This window comes from Chiloscyllium plagiosum, chromosome 25, assembly GCF_004010195.1.
Source record: "Chiloscyllium plagiosum isolate BGI_BamShark_2017 chromosome 25, ASM401019v2, whole genome shotgun sequence".
Lineage (NCBI taxonomy): Eukaryota > Metazoa > Chordata > Chondrichthyes > Orectolobiformes > Hemiscylliidae > Chiloscyllium > Chiloscyllium plagiosum.
The window spans coordinates 25,097,262-25,114,705 of NC_057734.1; the positions used below are offsets into that span (position 1 = coordinate 25,097,262).

Genomic DNA, 17,444 nt, shown 5'->3' on the forward strand with positions numbered 1-17,444 from the left:
CTGCAGATGCTGGAAATCTGAAACTCTAGAAATTGCTGGAGAAACTCAGGAGGTCTGGCAGCATCTGTGGACAGAAAGCAGAGTTAATGTTTCAAGAAAATTCTGGAATCAAAACATTAACTCTGCTTTCTGTCTACAGCTGCTGCCAGATCTGCTGAGTTTCGCCAGCAATTAATTTGTTTTTTGTCCCAGCAGACCCAGATTTGTCTATTAATGAAAATTACAAAAAGCTCACAGGAACCAATTGGATAATTAACTTTAACGTTTAATGTTGCTTTTTAAGTTGCCATAGGAAATAATAAATATTCTGCAGTTTCAGAAGTGCATTCTAGTTTCAGTTATCAAATTATTTAAATGCATTATAGAACACTTTCAGTATTGCTTCAATGTAACATTAGAATATCAGTTCCTAAGAAATAATGACAATTTTTCAATTTAATTTGCAGTCCTCATGCTCCCCTGACGTCAGATTAATATCAATTTATGCCCTGTTTGCTCTTGCAAACCTAAACTGAGAACTAGGCAAAGTGACACTCTGACAATTTCAACTTATTTGTCTTGATATATTCAAACTCAGATGAACAGAGCATTTTAGTATGTCTCCTCCATTCTCTTTTACCCCTAACACATTTCCAAGTTTCTACAATACACATTTTAATACGCATATTTAATTAAATACATTGGGCTGCTAACCTTGAAAGGAAAATCAAGAAGTTACGATCTTTGACTAGATTCAATCTGCAAACCAATAACAACTTAAAATTCAATCATCAGTTACTTTATAGTCAAATAGCAAGTCCCAGGCAGCATAAAGCTGAATAGATAATTCCCCTTTAATTATGCCTGATGGCCACACTGCCTTTAAGGGACTTGGATTCAGTTTATGCACACAGATCATCTCTTTTTACTACAGAAATAATTAATTTGTATTATATTTTGTCTCTTTTTACGACAATTAATAAATTTGTATTATATAACCATCCTCCACTTACTGCAGTTTGCTGGAGAAATGATCTTGCTTTTAAGAGGAGACTATGGTAATTGTGATCATGCATTGTGTGTGTAGTTTGCAGAAATTCTTTATTTGCTTAGTAAATAAACCTGTTACGATGCAAGTTCTGCCCAGCATCCAACTCCATGACTGAGAATGCACTTATTAGTAAATATAGAGGGGTCACTGTTCCATTACTTTCCTTAAAAAAAATGAATTTGATACTTTCTTGTTCTAAAGACAAATCAAGGATACTTTAACTGTTAGCTTCTGTTATATGAAGTTCAGTAAAGTTTGCTGTGACGGGTCCCTTCAAATTAAGTTGCTGTTTTAAATGCATCATGTGCTATGAAAGAAGAGGTACGCCATAGGTTGGCAGCTCCTGGTGTAGCTGGCGAAACATCATAGCACATTTATTTCTTTCCTTCACCTTGCCAAGAGCGTTGTACAGCCTTGCTTGTAAGTAAAGGACTTCTCGGATCCGCTCATTGCAATCTGCTTTCTCAAAATATATCTTTGCTTCATTCAGATTTTCGATTGCTGATTCGAAAGCTTAAAAAAAAAGTTAAATTTTGAAAAAAATGTCAAGCAACATCACTGGAAAGTCTATAGCATTTATTAGTATATTTATTACATCACATTTCAGTAACCCAAAATTGTTTTCCAAAGTACTAGAAACAGGAAAAATATTGGCTTTAAAACTTTAGTCAATTTCCTGCAAATACCTTTAAATATATAAATATATAGCCTCCAATTATTCCTTTAAATAAAAAAGATAATTGTAAAGTCATTTGTTATCTTCCTTAATTTTATCAGATTCTTGAGCAGTAGAGAATTAGAATGATGCACCCCCGAGCTTTCGCAAAGCAAGAACAACAACATAACAGCACCTTTTACATTCCCTCAAGAGGAAAAGTGGAGCTTCTGTTTAAAGTGTTATCTGAAATATCTGCACCTATGACAGCGCAACATTCTCTTTGTATTGAAATGAAGTGAAAGCCAAGATTATATGATTTATGGAGTGGGGCTTGATTTTTGATACAAAGACAAGAGTTCTAAAATGGAGACAAATCTGAGAAACTCTGTGGGTTGTAAAGGGGTTGAATCAGTTTCAGTTAGTTAAGGGTTAATTTTCAGATATATTTTAAAAGAAATGGGAAACATAGATGTATAAAGACAGGTGAAAACTACAGGAGCTGCACCATCAGTGGACAGAGCTCATGGTGTAGAGGAAATCTAATGGGATTTGCACATTGTGTTATATGTGTGGGGGTCAGAGACGATTGGTGGCGTTTCTTGGAGAATGAGTGCATGGTAGTAGGTTGCCTAGCAAGTAGTGTGGACAAGGGGTCAGAGTTAGGATGGTGATGCCCTGGGAAGCCTTACCAGAGAGAATTCCTGGAGTATGACATTAAAAACAGATGAAGAGCAGTAGTATGGGCTCCTCCCCCACCTTGTCTCTCCCCTCTCCCCACCCCCTATACACACACACACACACATCCCCACCAAGCCCTTGTGATGGACTAGTAATTAAACCCATAGGTAAAATTTTGTTTGACAACATTCAACATGAGCTAATGCCAGTCATAATAGATGTATCAGGGATACAGTTAACGGAGTGGTGCCCGTTCCCCATTGAAACTATTCTATTCCCACCTGACCCACAGAATAATGGGGTGAGGTACAGGGAAATATGAGAGGAAATCCAGACCAGCAGTTAATAGATGGAACAGAAGGGAACTCTTTAATGATCTAGTCACAGCACATGGGACAGGAGAGTCAATGGCCAATACTCTTGATTTGGCTAATTTGGACAATAAACTCAGGATCTTGACCCAACAAGTCAAAAGAGCCCGAGAAAGACTAAATACGGATAGACAACCAACAGGAGACCATGGGACAGCTTGTGGAGAATCAGGCTATCCACCACTTAATGACCATACTGGAGGGTTACGCCAAGATGATTAACCAGATCATCCAGGTCAAAAACAGAGATGACAGTGAGCAACAAAACTACACCCTGTGCGGTATCTATGGAGACTGGATGATTGAACAGCTGAAGGAGGACCTCAGGCAGGCTAGCGAAGGGAAAGTCCCATCCTGGATTAGTGATGTACAGCGCGAACATACATTCCAGGACAGAACCCATCTCTAGCTGTCTATCAAGATCTGACATAATGACAACTGCAATGACACTCTTGGTGAGGTGCTAGGGATTTCAATTATCCCTAGTAACAAAGTTGGGTCGACAACTTTTAAAGTCAAAAATATTGGAAGTATTAAAAGAGGTACTTGAATGGGTTACCATGACACCCTCCCATATGCTGTGAAGAGAGAGGGGACAATTGATAAAGACCACTTAAACAAACAGATCAAACTATTGTATCTTTACAAAAACAGAAGCTGCTGGTAAAGTTCAGCAGGTTTGGCAGCATCTATGAAGAGAAATCAAAGTTAATGTTTCGGGTCCAATGACCCTTCTTCAGAACTGTCCTTTGTGATTTTAGCCTGTCATCTGTGAATTTGGCTCCTCTCATATATAGCTGTGGACCCAATTGCACTCACCTTAATATATCTTAAGATTCTGGCGGCTAAGATTGCAGACTGGGAAAGACAGAGATTGGGTACTCACTATGAATAATACTATACATGCACACAGAGGCTTTAAAATAGATGGAACTCCAAGGGTTAGCACTATTGTCACTTCTATTTAATCTGAATACTGAATGTTGTCAATGCAATACAGTTCTATGTGGATTACAGTGATGGGAGGTTCTGTTTTGTACAAATGAGAGGCTTGACCAATGTACATCATGGCTTTCACACGAATACGTAGGCTCCCCTGACAACAAACAACTAACTTTTACAATTAGGTTTGAATGTCATTCACAAAGGACTCTTTCCATTCAAAAGGGGGGGGATGTAGCAGCCTCTTGGCTGCAAAAACACAGCTAGATTGCTAACTTGGCCAAACAGCAAGGGATGCTGGGTACATTGGCCAAGCAAAACTCAGAAATCACAAAATCCACACACCAGGCACACTACAAACACAACAGCCAGATGGTAATGACTTAAACATACTATAAAAGCCAACAGTTATTCTGGACAGGGAGAAGAAAGTGAGGATTGCAGATGCTGGAGATCAGAGTAGATCATGTGGTGGAGGAGAAGAACAGCAGGTCAGGCAGCTTCCAAGGAGCAGAAGAATCGACGTTTCGGGCTTAAACCCTTCATCAGGAATGCTGATTTGTGATGAAAGGCTTATGCCTGAAACGTCGACTCTCTTGCTCCTCGAATGCTGCCTCACCTGCTGTGTTTTTCCAGCACCACACTCTCGACAGTTATTCTGGACAGACATACTCCCAAAATCCTAACCACTATACAAAGGAGGCAGCACCGGGTGCTGCCTCACTACGAAACAGTAGAGAGCCATCTAAATCACTGACTCTTGTTTCAAATGATTAAATGTGTCTCCCTGATTGTCCAGAACTATAGAAAGTTCCAGAAAACCATCTAAAAGGTTTAAAAACAGGGTTCACCCGCAGACCTCTATCTTAGAACCTCTCTTAGACTCTCTTGAATCATCTGAGGCCTTCTAAGGAGAACAGCATGGTAAGAGGCAGACACCCGCTGACCATCCAGAGGGAGAAAGGAAGACAGACAGACCCAGAGATATAGCCACAGACAGCATGACTGCGTAAATTTACAAGAGACTCTGGAAGTATTGTAACCTTAAGGGGCCAAATAGGATAAGGGACAATATGTTTAGTATTCAAGATTATTGTGATTTTGTTCCTAATAAAATGGGATCGTTTTGCTTCGTATCGGCTTGTGTTTGTACTGATTTGATTGCTTTGGTATTATAGGACACCTAGGCAAATTCATTCATAACATTCTGATCGGAGTTGTCTAAACTGTTTAAGGTGAGACTAGACAACATTATAAATCCCAAAATATTGCATGCCTTTTTAATCACTTTCTCAAGAAAGTGATCATCTTCAATAATTTGTGAATGCTTTCCCTTAGGTTTCTCTTTTCCTGCACTTCTTCTAATTTAATGTCCTTTGTTTTATCTCTCCTTATTGCTTAAAAAAAAGATGACTTCATCTTTCTCTGCTAATTTATCTGCCATATGTATGCCCATTTCAGCAGCATGTCTTTGTGTTCTTCAGATCTATCATTATGGCCAAATACCAGGGGATTCAAGGAAATGAATTTGGAAAGTTTAATATTATAATGCAATACAATGTTTACTAGAAATACATTTGTTCCTTTCTATACTAGAATATATTAAACAATCCACTCATATTCAAAGGTACTTTTGATTTAAAATCTTGTTCCAACTAATTTTAAAGTGGCTTGTCTATTCAAGAAACATAAAGCTTGCTTGAGGAACTTTTCTTTTTGAAGTGGTGGCCTGAGAATTGTCTTGCAAATGTTAATAAGAATGAGTATATTAAGTTGGACCTAATGGATTGTTTGTAAGATCTAAGGAAACTGACAGTTTATAAATATTACTAAAATTGTTCCAGCAGTACACAGTTCAGGTCAAAAGATTTCAAGTATTTACCTTCAGTTTTTTCTTGAGTAGGAGCAGAGGCTGCAGAAGCGACTTGACATTTTGCCAACAGCAACATAGCACGCCCTCGGTTCAAGACTATTCCATTAGCCAGAATGGGTTCAATTGCCATATACAGTAGATTCAAAGCTTGTTCTGGAATTCCAAGCAGCAGCTGGCAAAAATATATGATTTTGGTCTTTTAAGTCACAAAAAGACTTGAATTGTTAAAGAACTTCACATCCAGCATAAGTTTCCTGTTAGTTTCACTTCCTGTGACACCATATAGACTTACCTTTCAATCCTCCTAATGCTATGTGCAACTGCAGTTAATTTTAACATAGTCTTCTTTTACTTCCCTTTCTAAAAGTCAGATAAGTTTCACATATTTGCATTTCTTTTCTTTTCCTCAAGCTTATTTTGTATGTAGTGTATTTTACATGTATTTTTCTTGAAGGGTACCAAACAGAGTAGTCTTTTAAAAAAAAATTAATCCCAAACTAGCTTTTACATCAGTTAAAAAAAAGCAAGTAACTGATTTTCAGTTTTCAAAAAGCTATACAAATAGACTTCTCCTGCCTGCCACTTCCTATTTATCAGTCCTAGCATAATACAGGAGAAGAGAACAGGACAAAAATGTCTTCACCAAAGACATCTATTTACTGGCTACAGTCCATCCAATCTTACCCCAATTGTCATGTATTGCCACCAATATGTTTCTACTTTGTTTTCATGAAAGGAGAATACTAATAGTCACAAAAGTGTTTCTCGTATTTCTTCCCCTTTGAACTGCTCACTCAACTTCTGTTTACACTTGATATTGACTCCCTGTGTGTAACACTGAGAATAGGAACTATTTTTCTAGTTCAACAAACACAGAAGTTTGATCATAAATGTTGCTGATTCATATTGTAGTTTTTGTTTTACTCTAAATCTGTTTAGGAAGATGAAAATCAGTGACATGCTGCTTTGAAGTCATCCAGTTTTGGAATATACTATCTTTGGAGAAATCGTGGTGGAAAATCTCCCCAAAAAAGTAGAAAACAATGTTAAAGGGAAACTATGACATATGGTATAGAAGTGGTCCTTCAGTCCATCAAGTCTGTACTGCCACAAATATACAATTATCTACACTAATGTCACTTATCTACATAAGGGCAATAGCCTCGAATGTTATGATACTTCAAAGACTCATCCATGTCCTTTTTTAAAAAAGGTTGTGGGATTTCCTGTCCCAACTACCATTTCAGGCAGGGCATTCCAGATGAAAAAGCTTTTCCTCAAATCCCCGCTCAACCTCTGCCTTTCACCTTAAAATTATGCCCCTTATTACTGACCCTTCAATGAAGAGGAACAGGTGCTTTCTATTCACTCTGTCATGCCCCTCATAATCTTCTATAGAAGAGAATATTCATTTACAGGCACAGTATACATCAAACATAGAAATTCCTAAGCTGTCTGAAATAGAAAATTTACATTTCTATATTACACCTAGAATTGAAAAATAAAATACTAAATTTAAAATTAATAAACATCCTTAAAAAACAATGACCATAAACATATCTGTTGAAACAGTATAGTGGTATACCATACAAAATTCTCTTAAATAAAATTATGTTTTTAGTGTGAAACAAGAGCCCATGTTACGCAAACAGATATTACTGATATCCAGGAAAATAACTTTCTCCATTCTTTTCCTTTAGAAAAGACATCAGTAAATGAGTGGTGGTGCGTTTTGTATATCATAAACAGCATCTCAGGTCATAAATAATTTCTACGTAAATAAGGTATAGGTGATAAATGTCAAGATATAAAGGTGAGTCTTTAGAAGACAATTATTCAGTATGTAGTTAGGGCTCCACATTGCAACAGGGATGGTGAGGTAACAGAAAATTTACAATATTTATTCACTATGATGCTGTCTTGTAGAAGCACATACAAATAAGGACTTGGGGAAAAAAGAAACCAGTTTTGTTAGAACAGAAGAGATCATAGGATGATTTGATGGAGGTGTTTAAAACTATGAAATGATGAAGCAGAGCAGATTAAAACGGAATGCGTTCTGTGATTGCAAGGACATAGAACAAAAGGTCATTAATAAAAGCAAGGGGCCAAGAAAAGTAAAAGAAACCGTTATGTTTGAACAGGCAGAGGCTTGTGAGACAGTTAATCATCTTGTTTCCCCATATAAACATAGGTTAGAAAGACAGTTGAAAGAAAAGGCTATAATGAAAATAAAAGAGTAAGAAATATCACAAGAGCATGTGATTAAACTAATGTTTGTCTGAAAAATAAACACTAGCATTGTTAGTTTTATGCTTATGTATTCCTTGCTGTTCTAAAAATGGCATCTCTTCATATAATTGAATTGAAAGGTACAAGCTTGGAATGAAATTCAGGAAGAAGACTGCCATTTAGTATCACACAGCATGGTGTGAATGAAGCAAAGCAAACAACTCAAAGGAACTATTGCTTTGATGACAGGTGCTTTTGGGCTTGCTGTTGTTGGCAAAATTGTGTCTTGGTGAGGGGAACCAGGAAAGAAAAACAGTTTCTTATACGATTCTCCCCTAAGGTTAGACCCATGCAGAGACATATATTTCTTGTTTCATAGTAAAGTATATAGAATAAGCTTTGCAACTAAATACAATAACATTTGTGACATAGCTCACCTGTGAAAATGCCAAATGTAAGATGGCTTCCGAGGTTAGATACTCTAAGTGATATTCTCGGCTCAGTGCCAATGCTTTTAGAAGCAAAGGAACTGCGACCGCATGACATGAGGAACGCCAGAAAAGCTCAGCCTCCAAAATAAGAATTCTAAAAATAAACAGTTATAAATACTTAAGAACATATTAGTAAAGCTTTATTTTCTGATGCTGTTGAGATCCCAAAATCATAAGAACAAAATTGGAGCAGGACTACGAATTACAGCCAATCAGGCCGACTGTGACCTTGACTCCACTTCCCTGCCTCCTTTCAACAACCCTCCCCCCAGTTCCCATGCTCGGCAAAAATCCAAGTCAGCCTTGAACAGAATCAATGATCCATCTTCCACTGCATTCTGTGGAAGATAATTCAAAGACTAACATCCCCTCAGAGGAGAAATCCCTTTTCATCTATGTCTGAAATGGGAGACCTATTATTTTTAAACTGTGCCCTTAGTCATAAATTCACTGTGACAGAAGCATCCTCTCAGGATCCACCCTGTGTGGCCCCCTTGTAATCCTATGTTTCAAAAAGAACATCCCTCACTCTTCTCAACTGCAATGTATACAGGCTCATCCTGTTCAATCTTTCCTTACAAGATTCCTTACCATCTTTCCTTTATACTGGAAATCAGCTGTGTAAAGCTTCTCTAAATTGCTTACAATACAAATATACTCTTTGCAAGTAAAAAGACTAAAACCGTGCACGGTATTCTCAGTGCCATCTCATTAATTCCCTGCACAGCTATAGTAAGACAACTCCTTTTTATAAACTTGGAGATAGTGAGGACTGTAGATGCTGGAAAGTCAGAGTCAATAAAATGTGGAGCTGGAAAAAGCACAGCAGGTCAAGCAGCATCAGAGGGGCAGGAGAGTTGGAATTTCGGGCATGACCCTTCATCTATTTCACTCCGTCCTGATGAAGTAACGTTGACTGCCCAAAATGTTGACTCTCCTGCCCCTCTGATGCTGCATGACCTGTTGTACTTTTCAAACTTTGTATACTCCACCTTCTGGCAATAAAGGTCAATATTCAACTTGCCTTCATAATTTGCATGCTATCTTTATGTGATTCATCTACAAGGATACCCAGATCCTTCTGCTGTCTATTTCTATTTGAATAATATTCTACTTTTCTATTTCTATTGCCAAAATAGACCTCACATTTTCCCACATCATACTCCATCTGCCAATGTTTTGCCCACTCAGTTAAGCTAAATCAATCCCATTTCAAACTCTTTGTATCATGATTTACCACATTTCCTGAATCAGTCCCTGACTATGGACCAGATCTAAACAACATAGCCTAAGAAGTATGACCACCTTTGGAACAAAGTGTTCAAGCAACCTTCTCCCCCTGAAGCATGGCAATATCCAAAGTTTGGATTTCAGCCCATCAAATTGGGACAGCACAGTGGCTCAGTGATTAGCACTGCTGCCTCACAGCACCAGGTTCAATTCCAGCCTCGGGCGATTGTCTGTGTGGAGTTTGCACATTCTCCCTTTGTCTGCGTGGGTTTCCTCCGGGTGCTCTGGTTACCTCCCACAGTCGAAAGATGTGCAGCTCAGGTGAATTGGCCATGCTAAATTGCCCATAGTGTTAGGTGTGTTCGTCAGAGGGAAATGGGTCTGGGTGGGTTACTCTTCGGAGGGTCAGTGTGGACTTGTTGGGCCAAAGGGCCTGTTTTCACAGTGTAGGGAATCTAATCTGATCTGAACTCCTCAGGCTACAAACTGTTTAGAAGTACTTGATCAAACTGGTGTCCATCAGCTCCCCTATACTACAACTAAAACACATCACCAGTCCTGCCATATTTATTTTGTTTTATCTAACTAGTCAAGTTTCAAATATAGAAATACTTATCAATGATTATCCACAATTTGTGTTGTGGAAGTATTCATGGTCTTGCTGTGATGTTGCAGTTTTTCTTTAAATTACCTTTTCCTTCACTAAAATTAACATATGCCCCCCCCTTCTAAATACAAGCTGATCATTATGATGCACTTTTACATCTAGATTGCAGCCGATGTTTTAATCTTTGTCTCCACATAAAGTACTTGAGCTGGAGTACTCTAAATCACCACAATTTTTATCTTATATGTTATGTTGCTTTTGCTTGTGCTATGGGATGGTCCTTTTGAGTTACTTTGTATCTCATTTCCGTTCTACTGTGTTTGTATCCACAATTGTACTACACAAATCAAGAGGTAGGCAAATAATTTTTCATAACACTCTATAATTTGGTCCATACAAGAACTTGGCCTTGACATCTTCCAAAAGCATGATGTAGTACATAATTACTGTGACACTGAGTTAAAAACTTGAAAAATTAGTTGTATGTTTCAGTGATATAGGAGGAAGTGAGGACAGCAGATGCTGGAAATCAGAGTTGAGAATGTGGTGCTGAAAAGCACAGCAGGTAAGGCAGCATCCAAGGAGCAGGAGAATCGACGTTCTGAGCATACGCCCTTCATCAGGAATGAGGCTTGTGAGCCGGTAGGCTGAGAGATAAATGAGGGGGGCATGGGGCTAGGAGAAAGGTTGGTGAGAGTGCAATAGGTAGATGAAGATGGGGGAGAAGGTGATAAGTCTGAAAGGAAGGTGGAATGGATAGATGGGAAATACGATGGACAGGTCAAGAGGGCGGTGCCGAATTGGAGGCTTAAGACTCGGTGGAAAGCCAGGGAAGTGATATCTGGACCTCTTACGGAGATATTTGTATCATCGATAGTCACAGATCAGGTGCCGGAAGACTGGAGGTTGGCTGATGTGGTGCCACTGTTTAAGAAAGGTGGTAAGGACAAGCCAGGGAACTATAGACCAGTCAGCCTGACGTTGGTGGTGACCAAGATCCTGTCCCTCAGTTTTTTGAAGAAGTAACAAAGAGGATTGACGAGGGCAGAGCGGTAGATGTGATCTACATAGACTTCAGTAAGGCATCCGACAAGGTTCCCCATGGGAGACTGGTTAGCAAGATTAGATCTCACGGAATTCATGGAGAACTAGCCATTTGGATACAGAACTGGCTCAAAGGTAGAAGACAGAGGGCTGTTTTTCAGACTGGAGGCCTGTGACCAGTGGAATGTCACAAGGATCGGTGCTGGGTCCACTGCTTTTCATTATTTATATAAATGATTTGGATGTGAATGTAGGAGGTATAGTTAGTACATTTGCAGGTGACACCAAAATTGGAGGTGTAGTGGACAGCCAAAAAAGTTACCTCAGATTACAATGGAATCTTGATCAGATGGGCCAATGGGCTGAGAAGTGGCAGATGGAGTTTAATTTAGATAAATGTGAGGTGCTGCATTTTGGGAAAGCAAATCTTAGCAGGACTTATTCACTTAATGGTAAGGTCTTAGGGAGTGTTGCTGAACAAAGAGACCTTGGAGTGCAGGTTCATAGCTCCTTGAAAGTGGAGTCGCAGGTAGATAGGATAGTGAAGAAGGTGTTTCCTTTATTGGTCAGAGTATTTAGTACAAGAGTTGGGACGTCATGTTGCGGTTGTACAGGACATTGTTTATTGCGTGCAATTTTGGTCTCCTTCCTATCGGAAAGTTGTTGTGAAACTTGAAAGGATTCAGAAAAGATATAAAAGAGACCTAAGGGGCAACTTTTTCACACAGAGGGTGGTGCGTGTATGGAATGAGCTGCCAGAGGAAGTGGTGGAGGAGTGTACAATTGCAACATTTAAAAGACATCTGGATGGGTTAATGATTCGGAAGGTTTTGGTGGGATATGGGGCGGGTGTTGATAAGTGGAACTAGATTAGGTTGGGATATCTGGTCGGCATGGACAAGTTGGACTGAAGGGTCTGTTTCTGTGCTGTACATCTCTATGACTGGGATAAGGTGGGGAGGGGAAAATGAGGAAACTGGTGAAATCCACATTAATTTCATTGACATGCTTTGTCCAACCCTCAGGGCAAATGATTACCAACTGATTCTATATATTGTTCTCAAACTAACTAATGAAAATGGAAAAGTTCTGCTGGAGTAACTTCAAGAACAATTATGTAGGAATGAAAACTCAAGCTACCCAAGTACCTCAACATCCTGAGCTGTCTGTAGGACTACCGGAATAAGTTTAAAAAAGCTTTCTGCTGAGTATGGGTTTACATATAATTATTGAAAGAAATGGAGCAGATTTATTGCCTATTTTTGTGTTGGTGTTATTCTGATCTCAAATGTACTATGATTTATTGGTGCTATGGTTGGGAAAGGAACTGTGATGTAGAATTCAAAGCTAGAATTAATATAAGTATTGTAGTGAGTAAGAGTTTGTATGCTGCACTCCTACTGGAATTGTGAAGTGTGAATGTTGTATTGTGAGGTATGATGTAAATAAAGACCTGAGCAAACATACTAGATTGTGAGGTATTATGTCTCAATACAGACTTGAGTCTGCATTAACTACTATAACAGCCCAAACCTGTTGGATGACAACCTGGTGTTGCGTAAATTTTAACTTAGAATAAGAAAGCAGTCTAACAGAAATCAGGAAATTCTTCTTGACACAAAGACTGATCAACACACGGATTGGACTTCTCGGCAGGGTAGTCAAGGCAAAAAAAAATTGGAATTATATAGGAGATGAATCAGATTCTGCAATGGGAAAGGGAAGATGTGTAGTTCTTCCTGGGTGAAAGAAATAGACCAGACAAATTGATATCCTCATCATAATATTGTAATAATTCAGTGATTTTGTCAGTGATGTCTATAGCAAATTCCTAATCAATTTTATCCAGACTCGTAGTCCCCAGCGCTGAAATATTTAGTGCAGTGAGAAGCCAAAACATACATTTCAAGAGGGTTTTGTGTGTAATGCCTTGTATGTACTAAATTTGACATTTTGGAATAGCAGCTGAGATACAACAACTGTTTACAGTGTGTTAAATTAGAAAGCTTAAGGTCAAGCCAAATTCCTATTACTTGCTCCCACCAGAAATACTCTGTATGGAAGATGGGTGAGGACATGCTTGGCTGAGCATTAAATCATACAGTGGACTCCTTCTATGCTGTATACATGACCCTTCTGAAACCGTACTGACTCTCTGCAAGACAGTCCCACTGTTGGCTCTTGCCCAGCAATTTTTCAAAACCATTACTAACTTATGCTAATCTCTTTTAAAAGCTACAATTGATTCAGCCTCCACCATCTTGTTGGATACTGTGTTCCACATCCCAATAATTTGCAATGTAAATATGTCTTTTCTCTCATGCGTGAAAAAATTGCCCTTGGGTCCCTTTAAAATCTTTCCCTCTCACCTTAAATCTATGCTCTCTAGTTTTGGACTCCTGTATCTTGGGGTCAAGTCCTTGGCTCTTCACCCGATCCATGTGCCTCATGATTTTATAAACCCCCATAAGGTCACCCCCTCAGCCTCTTACGCTCCAAGGAAAATGGTCCCAACCTATTCAGTCTCTTCCTATTGCTCAAACCCTCCAATCCTGGCAACATCCTTGTATATGTTTTCTGAACCTTTTCAAGTTTCACAACATCTTTCCTATAGCAGGGAGACCAGAATTGAATGGTGTCAGAGGTGGTGGTGGAGGCTGGTATAATTACAATATTTAAAAGGTATCTGGATGTGTATATGAATAGGAATGGTTTAGGGAGATATAGGCCAAATGCTGGCAAATGGGACTAGATTAATTTAGGATATCTGGTTCGCATGGACTAGTTGGACGGAAGGGTCTGTTTCTGTACTGTACATCTTTATGACTCTCACTATCACCCAAATCCATATCTTCGGTTTGTGTCACCTCCACCAAAGGGAACAGCTTCTTTCGATTGAACTACAAGATTTTGAATACCATTAAATCTCCACCCAACCTTTCTTTAAAGGACAGACACAACTTTTGTCATTTATTCCTGTCATGCAAGTTCCCCATTTACAATATAACCATTTGTTGTAAATTTCTTTGCACCCCCTTTAAAGCTTTCTAAAAAGTGAAGCGCACCAAATTAGAAATAACATTTCAGCAGAGGCAAAATCAGTAATCATTTAAGATTCCACATAATTTCATTACTTTTGTATGGACCAAATATTTTGGCATATCAGAGCTGCCTCCATTGAAGTAGGATTTTGGCAGCCCAAAGCATGGAACTGCATTGTGCACATTAGATCAGCTAAGAGCAAACACAAACTTTGTGGGTTCATTTGAATAGTTAGGGTATCCTGTAGAAGTAACGTACCCCTATTCATATGGTCTTGGGACACCTTTGGGTGTTGGGGATTGAGGGGCTTAAGTATTCTGTATGATTGTTATCAGCAGAGCAGATTGTGCCTAATGCATAAACCCCTTGGAACGGCAAAGCTGTCAAGGAGAAGAAAGAGATATCAAAATGTGTTTTTCTTACAAATGAGAGTGCTTTTCTCAATAAAGTGTAGTCTGCGATATAGAACTTTAAGTAGTAGACGTCCATTTTGTCTTTTGTCTTCTGGAGTACCAGAACATAAAGGCAAGTAGGCATGTTAGTTGAAGGGGGATATGAATTAGCACTAAGTTAGGCCAGGAGAATAAGGGGCCTTGGGGATGGCTCCTAAACAGCATTAGTTTGTGGGAATGAGAGAATGTGAATATTGGGTTTATTTTACTTTATTTTAACTTTTGGATGCTGGCTGGAATCCTGAGGCAAGCTTTCCATCAAGTCTGGCTCAAAAATAGGCAGCTTCATGAGCTCTTCCTCATCGACTGACCTGACTTCCTACGCAGCCTGCACTCCCAGACCAAAAATTAGGAGTCCAGGCATCCAAAGTCAGGTTTGCAGAGCCTAGAATCCTTCTGCCTCATGCACCTGATCCTGAAACAAAAGTTAGGGCTGGTGTCACTTTTTAAAGCCCAGGATCTCATGTGTCTTTTTTTTTAAACCACTTGTTAAATCCACCTGCCACCTTCAATGATTATGTACATAGCAAGTCAGTGCCTGTCTTGTTGCCCTTCCTTTAGAATTGTACACTTTAGTTTATGCTGTCTTGCCTCATTATTTGTATTACAATGCATTACTTGTTAGTTCTATATATTTCATCTGCTAAATTTTCACTCAGTCCTACCTATAATCTTTGGATGTCTAACAGTATCTTCTGTACAGTTCATAATATTTCCCAACTTTTGAAATTGTACACTGTATACCAAAGTTTAAGTCACTAATATACTTGAAGAAAAGCAGCTCTCCTAGGGAATTTTTATTTTTCCTACTGTCCAAAAACCCGGTTAACCTGTCATTTAACCAAGTTCACATCCAACATCAATGTCACTTTATCTCATAGGCTTTAATGTTTTTGGCATTTCATAGTACTTCATCAAATACTTGCTGAAGTCCAGATGCTAAACAACATCACCTTCATTATTACTTTACCTCAAAAAACTCAAGTTAAACACCATTTCCCTTTAAATAATCTGTGCTGACTTGCTTTAATAAATAATGATAAAATGGCTTGCTCATTTTGGATATTAACTGAGTGATAATATGTGTGGCTGCATGTCATTCAAAGTTTTTAGATATGGTAGCTGGTATACTATGTTGTCAGTAGTAAGCTTCTTTCAGGTTTGATATTAGTTTATTGTACATTCATAACCTCAAATTATACACTAAAAATAGCAATTTCCCATATCATTTACTATTTGTCCTATTAACAAATTTGATTAGTATCAGTTGATTGAAAAGCCTCATTTTTAGACATATTTGTTTTGTATCTGTGTTATTACTCGCAATGTTAATACTGCTTCCACTCTTTTTTTAAACAAACTCAAAATAAAACTTGAAGACTAACAAACAAACTATTCCTTACAAATTCTAGTATCTAAAAATTATAATTTAATTGCAGTTCTGTATTTTTACCACAGATTCAAAATCCTTCAGACAGACCTAGTAATATAGAAAATATAATTAATTATCACAATAAAATATTACTCAAGCCTACACTACGGTGACATATGGGGCCATTATACTATTTTCCACCACTACACCAGCTTTTTTCAAAGAGGGGCAAGTTAAATCAACAAACTGATTTAACTAAGAGCTTTATTTCCATATGGACTGGGATTTGCAGTCAGCAATAGCCTGGACCATGTTTCAATAAATCAACAAAACTTATCTGGCTTTCTCCCTTGCTGTGTTTATTTTTGGATGAGTTTGCCCACCATCCCCAGCCTTCAACTGACTCTGCATTTCAAAACTGCAGTGAGTGCATCTAAAACATAGCACAAGAGGTCAGGAACTGGAACTTGAACCTATTTGGGTTCCTGTCTCTGACTAAAAATTCAATCCCTGGTGCTATCATCATTTTGAATCATTCACACATGCAATCATTCTATACTTACTTTATCAACATTTCTGTAGATTTTTTCTTCTGACAATGGACCAACAACTTTTGTAGAAGTCTATACGATTCTGTGATCTGATTCTGAGCTTTCAGCACAAGTGCTTTCCTTTGAGGAAACATGGAAGAAAATCGATGAGCACTATTGTGTAGGGCCATATACCACTGGGCACATCAAAATTCATTTAGAACACATTGCATTTTAGTTAATACAGCAAGTTTTTATGATGTCATTGTGAATTGAGGAATATGCTATTTTATTATTATATGTTATAATGCCAGGTGACACGCTGTATGTTTAAAGACACTGAGTTCGGTCACACTATACCAAATCATTCTGGGAGTTTTTAAACCAGTTTTTGGTAGATTAAATGCCAAAATTCTATCCAGTTATTAATGAAAGCTTATAGCCTTGACAATTACATGCTCGTTTACTTATACACTCAATTTTACTCTTCTTAAAATCCAGGATGTACAGCAAGATAGAAAACACCAGGTAGGCTTGAACAGTTGAGCAATAGTCAGGAGCATTATATGCCAATTGAAGAGGCTAATAAACCCAAGTTTAAAATCTCAAAACTTCAGAATGAAATATAATAGAAGAATCTCTAACAGGAGTGGGACAACAATGTACGTAAGTTACAATCTAACCTCTCAAATATTGTAAGTTATTTTTGAAACTCTGCATCTATCATAAAAAGTATATTTTCTCCTGTTGCTTGAGCAATTTGTTCATCTTTTTTCTTAGAAATTCTAAGAATTTCTAAGATTGTTCCAACTTAAAATTTATATACATATTTCCATGTCAGGCAGTCACATAGAAACATTCTAGTGGAAATTTCAAACAGGACACACATTCC

The 17,444-nt window shown here is 38.2% G+C and overlaps 1 protein-coding gene across 1 annotated transcript in view; it reads right to left on the reverse strand.

Annotated features, from left to right (window-relative positions):
* Positions 1-244: 244 nt before the first annotated feature.
* anapc5 (anaphase promoting complex subunit 5) overlaps positions 245-17,444 on the reverse strand; it is a 58,851-nt gene continuing 41,651 nt past the window's right edge. The window contains exons 14-17 of the mRNA XM_043715731.1: positions 16,586-16,693; positions 8,222-8,369; positions 5,562-5,724; positions 245-1,543 (exon numbers count right to left, since the gene is read on the reverse strand). Coding sequence (XP_043571666.1) covers positions 1,338-1,543; positions 5,562-5,724; positions 8,222-8,369; positions 16,586-16,693 — 625 coding nt within the window. The 3' untranslated portion in view covers positions 245-1,337. The remainder of the gene's footprint in view (positions 1,544-5,561; positions 5,725-8,221; positions 8,370-16,585; positions 16,694-17,444) is intronic.